The sequence below is a fragment of the Akebia trifoliata genome, chromosome 16, assembly GCF_017979445.1.
Source record: "Akebia trifoliata isolate Shusen 1 chromosome 16, ASM1797944v1, whole genome shotgun sequence".
NCBI lineage: Eukaryota > Viridiplantae > Streptophyta > Magnoliopsida > Ranunculales > Lardizabalaceae > Akebia > Akebia trifoliata.
Genome location: NC_141390.1, coordinates 29,097,419 through 29,116,580, shown reverse-complemented (window position 1 = coordinate 29,116,580; position 19,162 = coordinate 29,097,419). Strand labels below are relative to the sequence as shown.

The 19,162-nt window shown below is 35.0% G+C and overlaps 1 protein-coding gene across 2 annotated transcripts; it reads right to left on the bottom strand.

Annotated features, from left to right (window-relative positions):
• Window positions 1-1,360: 1,360 nt before the first annotated feature.
• LOC147383334 (ARM repeat superfamily protein) lies at window positions 1,361-17,220 on the bottom strand. Of its 2 annotated transcripts, XM_086427394.1 has the most exons (22): window positions 16,900-17,220; window positions 15,383-15,484; window positions 13,446-13,589; window positions 13,300-13,380; window positions 13,096-13,165; window positions 12,214-12,284; window positions 11,976-12,139; window positions 11,814-11,885; window positions 11,482-11,719; window positions 10,457-10,519; window positions 10,089-10,346; window positions 9,413-9,526; window positions 9,164-9,290; window positions 8,902-9,071; window positions 8,679-8,780; window positions 7,011-7,114; window positions 6,578-6,878; window positions 5,988-6,232; window positions 4,258-4,761; window positions 3,874-4,168; window positions 3,562-3,745; window positions 1,361-1,745 (listed from the first exon to the last, which is right to left on the bottom strand). In XM_086427394.1, exons 1-22 carry the CDS (start codon window positions 17,005-17,007, stop codon window positions 1,666-1,668), a joined length of 3,597 nt encoding a protein of 1,198 aa, XP_086283520.1. In that variant the 5' UTR covers window positions 17,008-17,220; the 3' UTR covers window positions 1,361-1,665. The 2 variants fall into 2 exon arrangements, with proteins under 2 accessions (XP_086283520.1, XP_086283522.1); XM_086427396.1 differs by lacking the exons at window positions 8,902-9,071; window positions 9,164-9,290; window positions 9,413-9,526; window positions 10,089-10,346; window positions 10,457-10,519.
• Between the last annotated feature and the right edge of the window lie 1,942 nt (window positions 17,221-19,162).

Genomic DNA, 19,162 nt, shown 5'->3' with positions numbered 1-19,162 from the left:
ATTATGAATCTATTTTTCTTAATTTTGAGGATTCATCTATTAAATGGACGGTTTCAATTGATCACAAGTTGTTCATGTGGATCGGATCATCTGAATAAGATACAGGAGGAAACTCGAGATATTTAATATCTTTATCTTTGAATGAAATCTCAATTCTAACTATGGTTTCATTAGATATCTTGCACCATTGCCTCGAGATCCTATTCCATGTGGGATGATGTTGTAATGGTAAATCTCGTGGCCTCAACCATTGGGTTGGGATATTTTTCAATACTAGTCCAAAGAAGGTCATGAATATGACTAACCTAATTTTTGATCGGCAATCTACCCGTCATGAAGAACATCAAATAAGGGTCCTCTATAATTGTGGGAAAAAAAATTGAGGGAAAATAGTTCCCCCCTTCCTTTTAAAAAAGAAAAATTATATATATATATATATATATATATATATACATATATGTCAACTTTTTGGCCACCACATTTTGTCTATAGGTGTTAGAAGTTTCGGAATGAGCTGATTTTTTATGAAGATGATCTCTATAATGAGGAAGCTTTCATCATTAAAAATCAGTTCATTCCAAAACTTTTGACCCCATCAAAAGTGATATACTAAAAATGGACGGTCCATGATTCTTCGACTCACAAACATGGGATTAGAAGTTTTGGAATCACCAAAAATCAGTCCATTCCAAAACTTCTAACCCATGTAGGACAAAATGTATTGTCCAAGATGTTGGCCAAATAGTTGGCTCTGAGATAACCATTATTTTAGAAATCCCAAGATTTGGTTAATATTAAAGATACCCCTTTATTTTCAAACTGATGATATGCCCTCTTGACTGAGTCTTCTTATACGAGATTAACATAAATGACTTAAATACCCACCATAACCGAACTCTACCAACCGGGTTCATTCAAGAGTGGCAAACCATGAACCACAAACTTGGACTCGAACCAACCGATCAAACCAGGTAAGATGGGGAAAAAATAATATTCCTCTTTGAAGAATGATTTTGTATATGAAAACTTAAAATGATATTTTCTCATCTCCTGATGTTATTCTCACCATTACACCCTCCCAATATTGAAAACCCAACACTACTTTTTCCACATTTCCCCCAAACGCATTTAAACCCAAGATTTTTTTTTCCCTTCTCACTTTTTCAAGAATTTCAATTTTTTTCCCTTAATTTTCTTTTGAAGTTCACATGCTTGAGCAGTCCATTTATCTGAGAAGTTTGGAGATTTAAAAAAATAAAAATAAAAGAGGGGTAAATCTTATATGGGGAACTAGATATTTTCATCTTATATTTGTTTAATTTAAAATTAAGTCAATAATAATTCAACCAGGGATTAGGGATTAGGGAAAAACCAAAAAATAAAATAAAATTAAACCTTTCAAGATATTATAAATAACCACCACAACATCACCACTCATCTTGATGTGCAAGCTGCCTCAAACGCCTTCTAAAAAACTGATCAAAATGTGAAATGTCTCTCTGATTGGGCAACCTCAGAATGTGAAATAATTTACATCTTCTATTGACCTCGACCTACGGTGAAATAAAAATGTTGCCGATGCCCTCATTGTATTTCTTAAACAAGATGTCTTTCCTTCTATAAATTAGATCACATTTTCTGTATATCCAGTAGTTGAAAAGTAATTTATGTAATCGCTGCCAATCCCACCAATTCACCGTCTTCGGTGCTGGCTTCTTGCGCTGAAGTGGAGTTGCGATTTCTAGCTGGAATGTATCAGAGGAAACAGGCTTGTTAGCAAATTGTTTTCTAAATCTCAAGCATAGATAAGAATGGCTCAAAATTTCTTATCCTCTTCCATGTTAAAAGTTAAAACTAACTGGTTTTAAGTTGAAGAAATATCATTTTAAGTTTGAGGAATAGTATGAGATAATGTGAGCTATGGATGCAAATATTTGCAACCCCACGAAGCAGAATCATGTGTTTGGTACCAAAACTTTGTTTATGCATCAGATTAGATTCTACCACTACAGTATTCATTAGCTGACTAGAAAACCAACCATTTTATTTGACGTTAACGTGGGTGACTTCATAGTGTCAACTGAGAATGAAAGATCTAACAGTGTTGATAATCATTCGAAGAGCAGAAGACAAATTACATAAAACATTTGAAGACCTAGCATTAATGTACTGTCCTCAAGAACACCCAGACAGCTCAGGTGTGACTTGAAAATCATGCTAGAAGTGACACCTCCTGAGTCGTAACTGGGAGGGAACTGACAATGAAAGATGCAACAATGATGACAATCACATATGGTTTTGAAGAGAAAATACACTAATATTTGGACACCGATTGTATTATTGTATTGTTCCAATTATAATTGATCAAATCGGTACTAAGTTCAATATAAAACAGTCTTGCGGCAAGAATTCCCAGTCAACAGCTGATCAGGACTCGATTAAATCCTACTTAGACTCATTAGAATCAGAGTGCAGCCTTTGATAACCAGCCATACACTCATTGGAGCACATATCACCCAAGTTGAAGTATTTGAAAAGGCAAAGGATAACTTTGGAAAAAAGGGGATTTCTAAACACGATAACATACAATTGGAAATCCATACATGATAACATGTATCCACATATAATTATGCAACTACGATAAAATAAAATAAAAGTCTAACCATTAACATATCTTTTGAGCAAAATAACACACTATTGAAAAAATTAACAACTATCGATCGAAAAAGAAAAAATAACAACGATAACATCAAGATAATATCACCAAATCCCACATTAAACTACATTTATGAATCACCAAATCTTATATTATGTATCAAATCCCACATTAAACAAAATTTAGAAACCAAATCACAAACAACCAGACCACAAATATTAACCATAGGCTCACAAAAAACTGTTAGAAAAAAAAAATTCCTTAAAAAAGTGAGTTTAAAATGTAAAAACACATTCAGAAGTCAAGTTTTTTTACTTGCTTTTATTTGCTAGAGGGACAAAACCTGTTTTAAATGTGAAAAAAAAAAAAAAAAAAAAACGTTTTGTTTCTGTGACTATGTCAAAGCATAAATTTGAGTGGCATCTTAGGAAGGTAATAAAGTATGCCAAAGAGTACAAAATCAAGGGAGATGATATTATGACAACACTAAACAGAAATCTAATGTTAGGCTTTGACTTCAAGGTCATAGCGCACCGATCAGCTCCTCAGGCTTCATAGATCCTAATAGTACCTTTCCATTTCGATGCAAAATTTTGAGCAAGTATGTGTAATGCTGAATTATTAGCTGTAGAACTTGCAAATTTGTTATAAGGGAGAGCATTCCCTTATTTCTCCTTACGTACATAGTGCTTTTTTTTTTAAATCTTGTTTACCCAACGCAATAACAAACCCAGGAGTAAATAGATTTATACAGAAAAATTGGTGCAATTTTGGAACATTAAGAAACCAAATCCTCTTACCATAACTGGAGAAAGGGTGTACCAAAACATAAGGCAGAAAGAAGTCAAAATCTCTCAAAAAATAAAAGAAATTCAAGAATTGAATAAAGATGCCAGGGTGCTTACTTGAAACATTTGTGATTACATTTGTGCTTTTTTGAGCAGCAAGTGCCTTCAACTTGTTTCCGGTAGCTAATAAAAGCAAACTCCTCATATGCTGCTTTTGTTCCTTGGGACTAGATATCTTTGCCAAAGCTTCCTCAAAAGCAAGCAAATCATGGGGTGTAATGTTAGGTAGAGAGAGCAAAACCTGTAACCCACAAAAAGAGATCATATCCTACTCATCAGAAACTTTGGTTCGGTGCACATCATATTAAAAACGATCAAACAACCAAACATTCACTCAACTAAGAATCAAAAACTAAAATATAAGCAAACCTGTCTGGAAGCGGGATCCCTATCTGCAAGATACATGAAAATTTCGCGGCAGAGACCAACCAGATCTGCACTGATAATAGCATTTGATTCGAGGGCCAAACCTTGAATAATAGCATAAAATAAATCTTTGGCAACAAATTCTCGGAGTTCTACATTATTTGTTGAAACAGCTAGAAGAACCACAGATCCGCAGAAAGAAGAAATTTTAGTTACAGCATCCCCATCTGTCCATGTAAAGGCTTGTATACTTATTTGCAGTGCTGGAAGAGCTAGACCTTTATGCTTCAAGAGAAATCTGCAAATGAACCACTGTTAGACAACAATAAAGCTAAACTTTTCAGATGTAACAAAAGACCCATGATGTATGAAGTGCTCTAGACATACCCAATCAGAGAGTTTGAGGCAAATGCATCTAAATCTTTGAGGGAAGACATCTCAACACGACCGGCATGTCCAAACTGTTCTAAAGAAGGCAGCCCGCTATTTAACCCTGGGGAAGCTAAAACCGAGAGGAGAGAACATATCTCACGAGTTAAATCTCGAAGTAACTTTTCCTCCATTACTTCAACTTTTAGGTCCAATCCATAAATATTTCCATGTATATCTGGAACCTTTGCTCTACCTTCACCAAGAAGACTGGACCATGAACAACTAAGACATTGCTGAGAGTGGAGAAACAATGGATGCAGGAATCTTTCTAGCCACTCTTCCCATAAATCTGAAGGGCAGAATTTGACCAAAGGGATCAAAACCGAATGAACAAGCTGTCTTATATGTCTGAACTCCATCGATTGTATGTTCTCCACAAGTGCTACAGCAACGGAATGACTTTCCAAGCATTTGAAAAATGAATCCCCTATGGTTGTTGATAGACCCAAAACATTATACCTACAGCAATTAAAGATGTGTTAGTAAATCATCATCATCAAAACCTTATCCCAAACAAGATTTGTCATTATTATCTAGAACCAAGGTTTAAAATCTAGTATTGCTCCATTGTTTTGGTTTTCCAAAAACCAAAAAGGTACCAAAACATGCAAATGTTCCAAGACATTCACTTCAAATTATTAAACTCAAGTTCTATTCATAAATAAATATAGAAAACTATTCTTTGGGGTTTAAAATGAAAGTTAAGAGTTAAGAAATCACAATTTCTTTTCACATTGTTAAGCATTAGAAATACTTCAAAACATTCTAAAACAAACATAGAAACCTTGAAACACTGGATTAGCCTTTCTCATTATATATATATATAAAACATTGTTTTAGTCTTTCTCATTTGATTAAATGTATCTTAAAAGTTCCAAAATTTGTTTAATGGTTAATTTGGTATTGAAACATTGCATTTGACATGTTCCAGTATGTTTTGCGAAACATTTGATTTTAGTAAGATTTTTTCTATATGTACCCATATGTTATGGTTCTGTTTGGTAAAACATTGTGATACGTGTTTAGAAGTACCTCGAGAACATGATGGAAAATTAAGACAGTACCTCATTCCCCTGGTTGAGGAAAAAACAAAAAATTCATCTAGATACAAAATTCACAGAATAGCTAATGTGCTACAGCTACACGATTTCCCCAGCAATCATATGTTTAAAGCCTTGGTGCCAAGGTACGTCTCTTAGTAGAAAAACCAATACTTCACTGATCAAGATGTACAAACTGATACAAGGCAAGACAAATCCCCAATGCGTTATTCAAGTTATTTCCTAGACTAATACATCTCAGCCGAGGCATTATGAGACAGAACAACACTTTGAAGCATGCTTAAAGAAATTGACCAAATGAATTTGGTTCCAACACAATGAATAATTGCTTCAGGAGAAATATTTCTACTTTAGGAATAAAAATATTAAATAAGCGTATTTATGTGAAATGAATAAAAGAGCCTTAGCCAGAGGAACTCGTCAAAAGAACTCCTTCCAAGATTTGCATACATAATTCTCTTAAGACTATGAGAAGCTTGGGTACTATATCAATGAGATGGATTTCAGATATTTTTAAAACATGTATTGAGCTGAAAAAGAAAAAACATCAGAATAGATTCAAGCCCATAAGATCAAAATTCTTGAAGGGTGGTAAAATTATCATCCCAAAAAATATTCACTCACCCACTGTCTCGGATACCTTTCAACCAATTTCGTATATCATTTTCATTCGGCTCTGCATATCCTTCCTTATTCATTTCATTCTGAGACCCATCTGTAAAAGTTAAGTTGCCCTTTTGATGTTTAGGGTTTGCTTCCCCAAGAAGACTGGCTTGCTCAAAATCACTCATACTCATTGCTGCCTTCAGCTCTCCTGGCAGTGCTTGAGTTACTGGTGGAGACCAAAGAGCATGTATAGCACGAAGCAACTGCATGTTAATAAATAAAAAGTACCTTGTTAGTTGTTACTATGAAGTGCTCTTTACATAGAAAAAGTATGGGTTGTAACTGCATAAACAGCAATATATAGTATGGGTAGCGTTCAGCAGCCAATGTTGTCCTATATGGGTTAGAAGTTTCAGATTGGACTGATTTTTTGTGAGGATGTTGGCCAAATAGTTGGCTCTTGATCGTAATCCTATACATAAATTTTATGTTCAACGCCAATATATGTTCAGTGTGTTCTTCAAGTAACAGTTTTTGAAATGCATCAAGTGCAGATAAAGACAAAGAATAAATACAACGTAATATTGACGTATGAGTGATAAACTTACCCTTAAAAGAGGGGGCAGCATCCATGACAAATGAGAAGCCATTGGATGCAAAAGCTTAGAGTTGGTATTTGTTAGTGAGCCATTTTGCACATTCAAATTGCTTTTTCTAATTCCACTTCTTTTTAGAGCCCTTTCAAAGAATGTTACAGTATGGAAAAGTGACCACATAAATGCTGTATCAGAACACAAGCGGACAAGACCTGTAGGTTCAGACAAATAAGCATTTTGCCATTCTATCTGTGTCCACTGTTTGCTCAAAGGTTCTAGCAACCAGGCCAAAACTTCTTGCTGTTGTTGTATCCTGCATCAGAATTTAGAAACTTAAAAAACCTTCAATGACAAAAAAAATCCAAGTAAGTAGACATTGTGAATAAAATCAAGCAGACCGATCAGGAGAAAATATCTACAAAACCAGCCCTTGGTAAATAATTACCCAGCAGCAGATGCCATAATAAGAAATGCTTCACCTAGAAGATTATGCTCCCCACGAAGTAAACGACCTTCTCTTTGCAGATAACCCATAGTGTCAGCAATTCCCTGTAAATTCAACACAATAACAGAGTAAACAAATCAAATGGTATTTCCACACTTACATATATCCACAAGTAAGAACAATATATGTACATAACATACATGTATATCAGTATAATATGATGTTTAGATCCATAATGCAAAGAAGTTTTTCGCTTACTCTAAAGGCTAGATATTTTGGAATGAAAATAGATTTTTCCAGATAACATTTACTCATTCAAAATAACTAACTGTCTCTCCATTCCTTTTCAGTTCACTGGATGAAGTAAAATGGAGTGAAAAGATATGTTTATCTAGAGAAGGTAAATTTTCCTCTGAAAAATAAATTCCCTTTTAAATTTCTCCTAAATGGAAATTCAAAAACCTCTGGAAGTATTTCAAGCATCCATTGTACCATCAGGTAATGTTTCATTTTGATATAGTGCATAATCAATATCAACTGTTAGCGTTGCTAAACTAGCATTCTCAAAAAAGATCATGCATCATATGGTTGCCTTCACAAACCGAGGGTGTTCTAAAATGCATTTAAGCTATCTCACAAAGACAGATGTGTGTTTCTGTGTCCAACATTGACACAAAGTCTAGACATGCTGATCCCCATGAACCCAATACAGAAATACGCCATACAATTTATTCAATAAATTAGAAGTAATATTTTCTTGAAATACCTATTCGAGATTGTATTTAAATTTACAACATAGAAAGATTGTATTTAAATAAGCTGATAGATATTAAAATCATATATATATATAAGTTATAGCTGAAAGAAAAATATTTGACAGAGCTTGGTCAACACAAATTTTTGGTGGGTTATTGGTTGCCCTCTATAACTTTTGCTGTTCAATGAACTGTAGAATCACACCATTCAATAGAGCAATGATCTATCTGCCCTGGATAATGTAACAGGGTGCATAGCCTTGTGATTGGTACCAGCAGACATGTGGTCTTCAACAGGTTAGACACATTCTGAAGTGACCACATTGCATAATGCTGCCAGCAACAGAACTTGCTTGCCAAAGAAAAATGTCTGACAAATGGGAAAGTTATGTGCCTCGTAACACATGCAGCACAGGCCTACAGAGCTCGACTACAATTTGCAATATACAAGCACCTGGAACGCTCAAGGTCCAAGCCTTACTATTGTCTAGGCTTAACTTTAGTTTTCCTTCTGGTGCAGTGCCATGTGACTAGAAGGAAGGAATTCCAGGACTTGGGGATTACTGCCAACCAAGCTACAGCCCAACATTCTTCTTAAAGCATAGGGGTAATCTAATAAGGCTGTGGCATCAAGACCAACCCAAGGGGCAACTAAACCCATCTAGGTTGAGCCCCATATGACTTACATTATATACAATCACCATATGGGTGCTACATGCATGGGTCCCCGACTCTTTGCAGGTTCCAAGACTTTAGGCCAATTGACCCTAACTCTTATCTCCAGTCCAAAGCAATCATCCAGATAATTAGTGATTTTCCACAACCATTTGAATCACTCCACCCAAAAAAAAACTGAAAATATCAACTTTATCTTAATACTATTTCCTGCTAGGTGGTGGAAAATATGAATTACCTTCATATGAGGAAGAAGGCTTTTGTCAGCAGTCTTGGCAATGCGGATAAATGAGGTACAAATCTGCAACCTTGCATGCCGGGCACTAATTGCTGAAGGATCCTGCAAACAATCAGGTGTTCAAAACTGATTAAATACATGCCTAGTCTGGCTGCATTTACATGTAATGGAATATAACCAAAAGGAGGGATAAAAAGTGAAATATATAGACATATATATTAACCTTAAGAGCAGATGGAAGTGATGTTAGAAGTTCAAAAAGTTTATTGATGACACCACCGACTGCATCAGGGAAGTGTTTCAGAAAGGGACCCAATGCATCTAAATAGCGGCCAAGTACTTCTGCTAGTTCTGGCTCAGTCCATTTCAAAGAAAGAAGTTGCTGCAGTAAACCTTCAGTGCACGTTGATAGCCAAAGTTTCAGTAAACCTTAGGATGAAATCATTTATAAGCCCTAATAATGTATGAAGAACTCACTGGACAACCTTCAAAGATTCCACATAACGCAAGCCGAATTTCAGAATTACCACCTCCAAATTCAGTGGATCCTTCAAAAATTCCATTTATAACATTCTCTAATGCTAATTGCATGCTTTCCATTATAGCTACGTCCTGAAAATTTGGAATACCAAACGAATAAGCACAAAGAAAAGGGTTAAACAAGAGAGTTTATAACCTAAATCAATGACTAAAGCCTCAGGGGCCAAATTCATAGTAAAGTTTGTTAACAAGACCTGAGCAGGTATTGGAGCATGCAAGAGGCTTTTAATAATTGTATCAATTCTATTGGAAACCCTAGCTGCGGCTACAAAGGGCTTGTAGGAAGCGATGAACCGGATAAGTTCCAGCTGCAAGAAGAATTTATGAGTCAGTGTGAGAAGAAAGACCACCAAAGCACTACATCCATTCATTAACGACCCTATTGAAGACTACTTAAACACTAAACCTATGTGCATTTCAATCATTGTGGATTCGGAACTTCGATAATGTAGGTTTTGTGTATCACAAACACTTTCCTGACTAAACTTAGCAAGGAAAAAAGGCCTTACTAAGGCTCATCCATTGTCAAAATAAAACCTCGAGATTTGTTATGAATCTTGAGGTTTTGACTGTGGATGAGCCTTAGAAAGGCCTTTTTTCCTTAACTAAGTTAGTTTCCTACTCTTTGTGTATTCTTGTTTTTTTCTACCTTTTGCGTAAATAATGCATGGAAAAGAAAAAAAAAATTATGTTATAGCACAAAATACCTAAGCATTTTGGAATAACATAAACACCTCTAAAATCTTATGGCCATTGCAATAAGTGCCCCCAAACAGCTGACCTTGGGTTCATAGAAAATAAAAGCTTTTGGGCTATAGTTGAATTTAAGTTTAAAGAGCTAAAAAGAAATGTTTCCATTATAAGATATACCAGCCTAGAACGATACTGGCTGAATTCTCCCTTGCCCTCAAACTCATCACTCCACAACTCCAATGCCCCTAAAGAAAGAGTAGCTCCAGGTGAAACTTTCTCTCTCTTGAGCATGCGTTGGAAAGATACATCCAAAATAGTACCGCAGATATCGTCATTAATCAAAATCAAAATCCCTTTCTTTGCCTTGTCAACAGGATTTTCTCCAGCTGCTTGTGGAATGATCTTCAGCTTGGACATCGATTCTCTCATTAGTGCCTAACAGAACAAGAAAACAGGAATATAAAATATTTAAAAGAGGAGTCAGTTACCAGCCTCTATTATTGGCCAGCTCATCGTAGAATTACTTGATAAAAAACTTCACATACCAACCAAAAAAGCGAAGACTGAAAATGAAGGGCAAGCTTAGAGTGTTGAAAATATCCCAGCATCTGAAATAACAATGAGGTGTTAAAACCAAGCATACATGGTTCAATTCCAAACCAAATACAACAATAAACAGAGTAATTTACACAGGGAAGTGACTAAGAAACATGTAAAAATTACAATAAGGCACCATGATTTAGTACTAGGGATAATGTGCATTTTCAGTGGTTACATAAAGAATTCACTTGGATGTTATAGGAGGTAGGTCCAGGAGACAGAGACAAAGACAAGATATTGATGTTCTTTTATTTTTAGCCACAAAATCCGTCCAAAGTAAACACTGGTATGCTACATTCAACAACCTGTGTCACAAATAGGTCAAATGCTCTATCCACATAGTTCACGGGTGCTATATCCGTATCAGATGCTCCAATTTTGGGCGAATATGTACTATCCACACCATACCGGGCTTGTGCCTCCCTTGCTGTATAAGAGTAACATATTGAAAACCCACTCAGATTCCTTTTGTAAGCACTCACAATAGTCAAATTCGTCACGGAACTTTGTATAGATTTTTTTTTTTCAAAAAGTTTTGACACCCATATGAACACTCAAACCTGGAAGGAATAAGGTTTACATGAGGAAAATAATTCCACAACTAGCCTTGGTTATGCTTTTGTCTATTATTTTATTATTTTCCTCTCCTTGTTTCTATGGGTCATACGATGAAATATTCTACAAAGAGCAATACACTTCATAAGTAGTGGCTTACACTTCAAAATCACCAAATCTGATAAAAGCCCCAGTTAGATGGAATATGCAAGCTGAAGGTTTATAAGAGAAAGGGGACGGTCAAAAAAGACATGGAGTTCAGAAGTGAGAGCAGATTTAGAGACACTTGAATTAACAAAAGACATGGATTTAGATACAATTGAATGGAGGAACATGATTCGTTCAGCTGAGCCCAGATTTTTGGGATAAAGTCTAGAAGATGATGATGAACTATGTTAGTTGATAGGTAACATACCTGTTGAAGATAAAGAGAAAGTATATTGTTATCCCCAGAAATGCATTGCAAGTTCGAAGAACCCAGAGACACCATACTCTCACATATAACTTCGGCAAACTCAAATTCACTCTCATTGATACCACCAGCAGTGGAACTTGATCTATATAAGAAGTCACTAGATACATTCATCAGGATCTGAAAGATACTACTAATTGCAGAATCAAACTCAGAAGCAGATGTGTCGATAGGTCTCTTCCTGCAAGTCACATATCACAATGAACTTAAATACATAAAAAATGTTTTCACCAGAAAAGTAGTGAATGTAACTAGACTGACATCATATTAGGTACCTTGAGGAGACTAGTTTGAAGAATTCACAAGCATGGAGGCGGAAGTCGGGGGAAGAAAGTAAGAAACCACATCTGTTAGAAAAAGTAAAGTAAGACTCTCCATACCAGAGATTCCAACACGAAACAGAGTTGAGGGAACTACAAAGAGGAAAATCTTCATACCCATTAATCAGACCATATTTTGCAAAATCAGGTAAGGGGGCCCACTCTGCATATGCATTAATGGCATTCAGAGTGGCAGTTACTGTGGCTGCATGTACTTTAGCACTGTCCAATTGTTGCCTGCCAGCTTCACTCAAAGCAGCTCCAAAGTGCCTTTCAAGTAACTATATCACAAATTAGGGCTTTGCAGTAGTCCTAGAACATAGTTTTGTACGAGAAGTTAAGAACCAAGACTTACAGTGTATAATAATGGTAAAATTTCGGGCAAAGATTGAGTAAGCCCACGTAATAATAGCCTACGTCGATCACCTGTACAATATATCTATTCAGAAACAGCACAGTACATGCAAGCAACAAAATCAATATCTACAAACACACATATAATAAAGATAATAGAATAATCACAATTATAACTATTATAATTACTACTTGTCTACTACTATTGTTTTTTAGGGTTGGGGGGGAGGGCAAATAGTTTATGAATTGCAGGGAATTGTGTTCAAGGACCTTATATCTAGATGGGGTACATCTGCGAAGGGATACAGGAGACCTTTTCTTTTCTCTTTGTACTATTTTGGTTCCTGCCAGTAAGTCTTCCTGTTTATCTATGATTCATGATAACGACTAGTGAGGTCTCCTCATCCTCTTTGTTTGTACTCGTCTTTTTTCTTTTATAATCTAGTAATGGCCAGAAAAAAAAAAAAAAAAATTTGTTTGAATCTAAGTAAGTACAACTGACCAAATTTCCTTGAACATACATAAAATCAGCCCCTTTTGAAAGTTTTAACCCTAACAAATGTAGATGGTCCATACTTGTTGAACTTGCAAACCACATTTTACAAGGCTAAATATCAGAATGGGCTGACCCATGTGAACAAAAATTTGGTAACTTTTACCTATATATAGCGTTAGTTTAGCTACTCCCAAGTACTACAGCTCATGTGAATATTATATTGGATGACCCAACAATACAATGCTTACCATGATCATCAATATCGCTACACACACACACACACAAATATATATATATATACATGTATATTTGTGTGTGTGTGTGTGTTTCTAAGCTCAGAATTCAAAAGGAAAGAACATATTTACGATGATACAAAATAATCATTACCTTCGAGGTCCTCATTATGAACCGTGATATCTTCGGGAAGCCACCTCAGCATCATGGAAACCAACTCAGCCTAGAATAAGACAAAGATTCTTACATTACAATAATCAATTAAAAAATATAAATATCAACAACTTCATGCAGATTTTAGATTACAAAGTGACAAGGCAAATCAACAAGTGCAAATGGCATAAGATAGAAGCATACTTGTATAGGACCAATATTAGAGATGGAAACGAGGGATGGAAGCAGTTCTTGCCATAGATTTAGTCCTTCCCTTCTAACTATCTGCCACATTAAAAAAAATGAGTTCTCTACTAGCAGAAGAGTTGACAGAAAGTTGAGCAAAAAACCTCAGCAACAAGAGCAGCAGTTTGACTCTTCAATGCCCATTCTTCACAAGGGTTCACCATCTCAGAAATCAAATCAACAGCAACATTGGCAAAGTTTCTTCTTTCCATGGGGCTCAATTCCTCCCAACGCAACCGGACCAAATGCTGCAGACAGATACAAAGAGGAAAAACGGTCAGGCTACCCATTGAACGTTATTCAGTCCTCACATGTAAGGCAATTAAAGGAAAGAGTTTTTACTGGGAGAGATTGTTTAGAAATTCCTACTAGAGTATCATTCTGATGGACTAGGGAAATGGAGGAAATAGCAGGGTTGTCCGAATTTGGGACATTCATAGTGGACTAGCATACTTGACACACGATACCTTGCATTCACAATACATCAGGATATATAATTAAATTGAAATTTTCACCTCATGAGTGAACAACAAGTGGGTCAATAATTTTTCCATGGAATACTTTGTTTTTAGGCTGACAGGTTTTCCTGGGAAATCCTTTTTGGGGAAATTTGCATGTATGTTTTACTCAATTTCTTAAAGACAATGATAATGGTTAATTTTAGGATAATTAGCACATAAATGAATGTCTGCAGGCTTTTACATGGTAAATGATTACGGGACCAGGATAGCTATAAATTACTAAAGCTCCATCTCAGCTGATAAGTGATAACACTAAAAATATTCAACCAAATTTATGTACTGACTTTTTCTTTATAGGTCAATAGAGATTCCATTAAAACATTCTAAAGGTATAAACGCGATTCCTTGACTCCAACAAAGACACTCCCATGACCATGATATATCAGTATCCACCAAGTACTAAATTTTGATTTTGGTATATTTCGATTAGTGGAGAAATTAATATAATTTTTTGACATTATGGAAATGACAGAAATAATGAAGAAATTTTCATTGACCTTGTGGGAAATGATAAAATAGGCATTAAACCACATTCATTGAATTATCAAAATACAATAAACTATCATATGGAGTGTGAAATCGAAGATTGACAACATGTTGCTACAAATATACCAAGTATTGAGAATCCGACAGTTGAAATAAGAATAATAGTGTTGCGTTAACTACATACAACTTAATATGTAACACATTGAAATGAAGAAACTATTTCATATTGCATTCATGTGTTATAATATTTCTTGTATTATTTGAATATGTATAAATAGCTAATGTATTCATCTAATTAAAATATGGCCGATTGTGTGTGTGCTTATATAAACGTACTAATATACTTAGAAAATATTAAACTAAGATGAAATAGATATAACTAACCAGTCATAATTCTTTTATAGTTTATACTAACGGATGAATGTTATATGCAATTTTTCATTAGTAAATACTATGTGTAATTTACAAGTTCTTTCTAAAAGTAATTATAAGTTTTTTTCAAAAAAGAATATTTCAGTTGAAATATACTATCCATCGAAATATTACATTTTTATAATTAAAATTTGATAATTTCGGTCAAAATTCACTATTCATTGAAATATTTCGCGAAATGAATAGTGATTTCCACCGAAATATATACAAAAAGAAACTGTTGATTAAATTTCATGTCGGAACTTGTGTAATAAAAATAGTTCGTGGAAATATGTTGAAATTTAATACCATGGTATCCACATTATTTCTTGTTGTTTTCCAAATAATTAAAAGTTTAGGAATTAAACCCTCTACATAAATCCCTAGGATCCTGAACAAGATTTTACAACGGGACATTCAATATCAACCCAACCCAATCAACTAATCTTATTGATTTTTGGTTGATGAAATCTCTTAAGTGAACCCATCGAAAACGGATCCCAAGCTCACCAATGTGCGCCAAAGATCCCTACTTCATTGGTAAATTGTCCTTATAGTCCACCAGTTTAGAAACATAAGATTTTCCATCAAATAGCAAGGAACACTAAAACATGAATACGAACCTGCAACATTTTGAACGCATGCAACCGAATCTCAGATGACCAATCTTTCTTGACTAAAACAAATGATGTGTTTGCCAAACTCCGAATATCTCCAGCTTTTATCTGCAAAAGTTGAAGCGAAGTAGGTGAGTAAATGAGAAATAGGAAGTTAGAAAGCCAAAAGGCGTACTTGCTAAGTGAAGAAAATCAAATGCCAGATAATACAAATAATCTTATCGGTTCACTGTTTCGTGAAAAATTAGTTTATGATATCATAAACATCAACTCTTAAGGTTTTATCTGTTAAGGTCCCAAAATTGCAAGCGAGTAGTGGCAATACAAGGGGATCCTTCTAGTTTCCCAACGAAGGAGGGGTGGGGTCAGAAAGTTCCCTTGAAGGCGGTTTTTTTCATTTGGTGTGCTTCCTTGAGGGAGAATTTGACCATGGACCAACTTATGTTAAGAGGTGTGGGGGGACCAAATATTTGTTTGCTTTGCATGAGGGATGAGGAAATTATTGATCATGTACTCTTGCATTGCACCTTTGGGAGACAAGTTTGGGTTTCTTTCTAGGGAGATTTGGTGTGGAAGGTTGCCTTCATGCTTCTGCCTTGTGCCTTTTTCAGTCTTGGCAGGAATGGGGCTCTCGGTTCTTTGATGCCGAGAGAATTCTTTGGAGGGTTATAATCCATTTGCCATTTGTTGTGAGATTAGGAAGGAGCGAAACAAAAGATGATTTGATAGCAAGGGTGTGGATGTTTCAAAGGTTTCTTTATCAATCCTTTCATGTATCTCTTTTTTTTTTTTTTTTGTGTAAGTTGCTTATTGAGTATAGGGGTGTGTTCTTCGAGGACTTTGTCGCTCCGTGGGATTGGTTTTGTTCTATTGCTTTTACTTAGGGTTTTGTAACTTACTTGGTCTTCTCAACCACTTTTTCAATAAATTTCATTAATTATCAAAAACAAAGTATAAGGGGATGCTCGGATGCAATTTTACACAGTATTTCACAAATGTCCTAATTTAAAATAGGCCTCTCTTTTTTTGTTATAATGTTGTTTGGTTCAATGGGCCTCTCTTCTTTGGACAAGTTACGTTTTTTCGAACTTAAAAACCGTTACAATCAAAACACATGCCAAAGCCAAATACTTTTAACCCCCAAAACCCTGCCTTTCACACACAAATACACGAATTTATCGAGTGAAACCCACGTAACAACAATTTCCATTACACAATTCTACTTCTAGACATCAGAATACCAAAAATTTATTCAAAGAAATTCAACAAAAAGAAAAAGGAAAAAAGAAAAAAACATAATCTTGCAAGAGTTTATATGTATTTGATCCAAGAACTCTACCGAAACACTTCCAGGGATTTAAAATTTTATTGGATCATTGGAGATAGTGTTTTAATACTGTAAAAAGGAAACACGTATCGTGATTCAACTAATCAAACAAATAAATAATTTGACTGATAAAACGAAGTAGAGATGAGTAGATGATCCTTCCAGAAAGATTTTGAAAAGGTAATATAAAACTCACAGACTCTAAGTAGGCTACAGCAGCTTTTCTTTCTTCAGGTGAAGAGTTCCAATTTAAGGCTGCAGCTATGGCTCGAGCAACATTGCTTACTATACTGTTCTCCTCCATCTCGATTTGAGGGTTTAAGAAACTATGATTGATGGATTGCAGAGAACAAGAGATTGCGAGTTGCAAAGAGAGAGATAGAGATTCTTTGCTGGTTTTCTTTGTTCTTCAGTTCTAAACAGCTTTAGACGGGAAAAGGAGGAAAGAAGAGAAAACTAGGTGCTTTGAGGGCTTGAGGCTGGTAAACTTGGTTGGCAAGGTTGGAAAAGGCTTCGCTGGAGGGCCGACTAAACATGTTCTCTGCAGTGCACTACACCATTTATATTTTATTAGACATGTAAGCTGACGTGGAAAATCCTCATCCTCCATACTGTCTGTCTGTATCTATTGTTACCACTTTGCTTATGTAGTGTTCCTCTTAGGAAAATGTTGAAGTAACATTAAAGTTGGCATCAATTCTCACATTGTTAACGTGGATATATGTACGGAATTATAAATACTCTCATCGAGATACAAGTTAAAAGTATCTATGGCTATATGTGCACTTCCACATCAGCAATGTGAGAATCAATGTCAATTTTAATGTTGCTTCAGCATTTCTAAGTCATTTTTTTTCCCCAATATGATAAGCTTATTTTTAATAAATTAAATAATCTAGGTTTGAATGAAACCAGGTCTCTTGTATCATCACCCAAAGACTTTACCGACTAACTAGTTGGCACCTACACCATTTCTAAGTCATATTTGAGGAGGAAGATCTTCGATGTTAAAATCCACTACTTCCCAACATGAATCTTGATGGTATGTTTAGCGAACTAGATGGTTAAATTGGAGGTTTGTTTTGGAATGATATTTAAGCGATTGTATATCAATCAAAATTAAGAAATGTATACAATGGTAAGAGGACCAATTATAGTTTATGAAAATAAATGTTCAATGGTCAACAAGTGTCGTATTAATAAATTTAATGTAGCAAATATGATAATGTTGGTATATATGTGTGGAAATAATAGGAAAGATAATAGAAATAAATGTATGAGAAAATAGGTGTTAAACTAAAAAAAGTCAATTGAGTTGGTTTACACGTATTCGACAAATTCCAGTTACAGGCATGGATAGAATTTGTGAAAAAAAGTGATTTTGGCTCTTTTTTAAAATATATTGTAAATCCTACATTGCTTTTTACAAATTTAGGAGGGGGTTTTTTGAAACCTATAAATAAAAATTTATTCTCACCTCTTTTTTCATTCCAAAGACTCTCTCCTCAAGAGCTCCTAATAGCATTTTAGCAATATAAAAAAATTTAAACAATTTTTAGATTTTATATAATTTAAAAGAAAGAAAGACAGACAAAAATAAAGAAAAAGAGGGCCCCGTCCAACTTTGGATAGGCTCCAAACTGGCCCAAAGGATGTCACGACGGGCCTATTGGGTTCTCAGATCCGAATATGTGTCTAGTGGTTCCAAAAGGTGTCATTGGATTTCGATGTAAAGGGGTGCCTCCCAAAGGACACGTTCTAATGAGTTTCTTACATATTAGGTTCCTTTGTCCATTTTTGAATGGATGTGACTTTTGAAATTGTTCTCTATATAGAGAGATCAATTCTATCAAGAAATTTAATTAGAAAAATTTAAACTCTATTGTAGATACATGGGTATTAAAACCTTACGAATGTTTAAACTCATCTACTTGGGTTATGGAGTTGCCATCATTCAATTAACGTATAAATGGACACCATAAAATTGTTTTGAAATTTGTTTTTATTGACTTATAGTGACTTTCATATCCAAATGAATAGGTAAAGGTCTACCTAGAGTTTTAAATAGGGAATTTTGTTGAGGGACAAATAAGGTATTGGCACCTTATCCCTCCCATCCAAAGATGGTTATCAATATGACCATAGATGAAGTTGTAAAAACTATTTTTGGATTTTTGAAGATAGAGGAGAACATAAATGAAATTAGGGAAAAATTGGCTATAGTTTTATTTTGAAAAATGAGCAAATTAAAATGATGAGCAAGTCCCTACTAGAAGTAGGTGCTTACTGAATTTTTTGTGAGCCAAAAACTTTAATTAGAATCCATTTGGTTTCTACCATTTTGAGTCTCAAAGCTTCAAAATAAGATTATCTACTCACTAAGGAGTAACTTTTTATTGATTTAATCTTTTGGAGGTGTCCATGAGTTGGACACCACCATTTAAAAGACTAGGGACCTT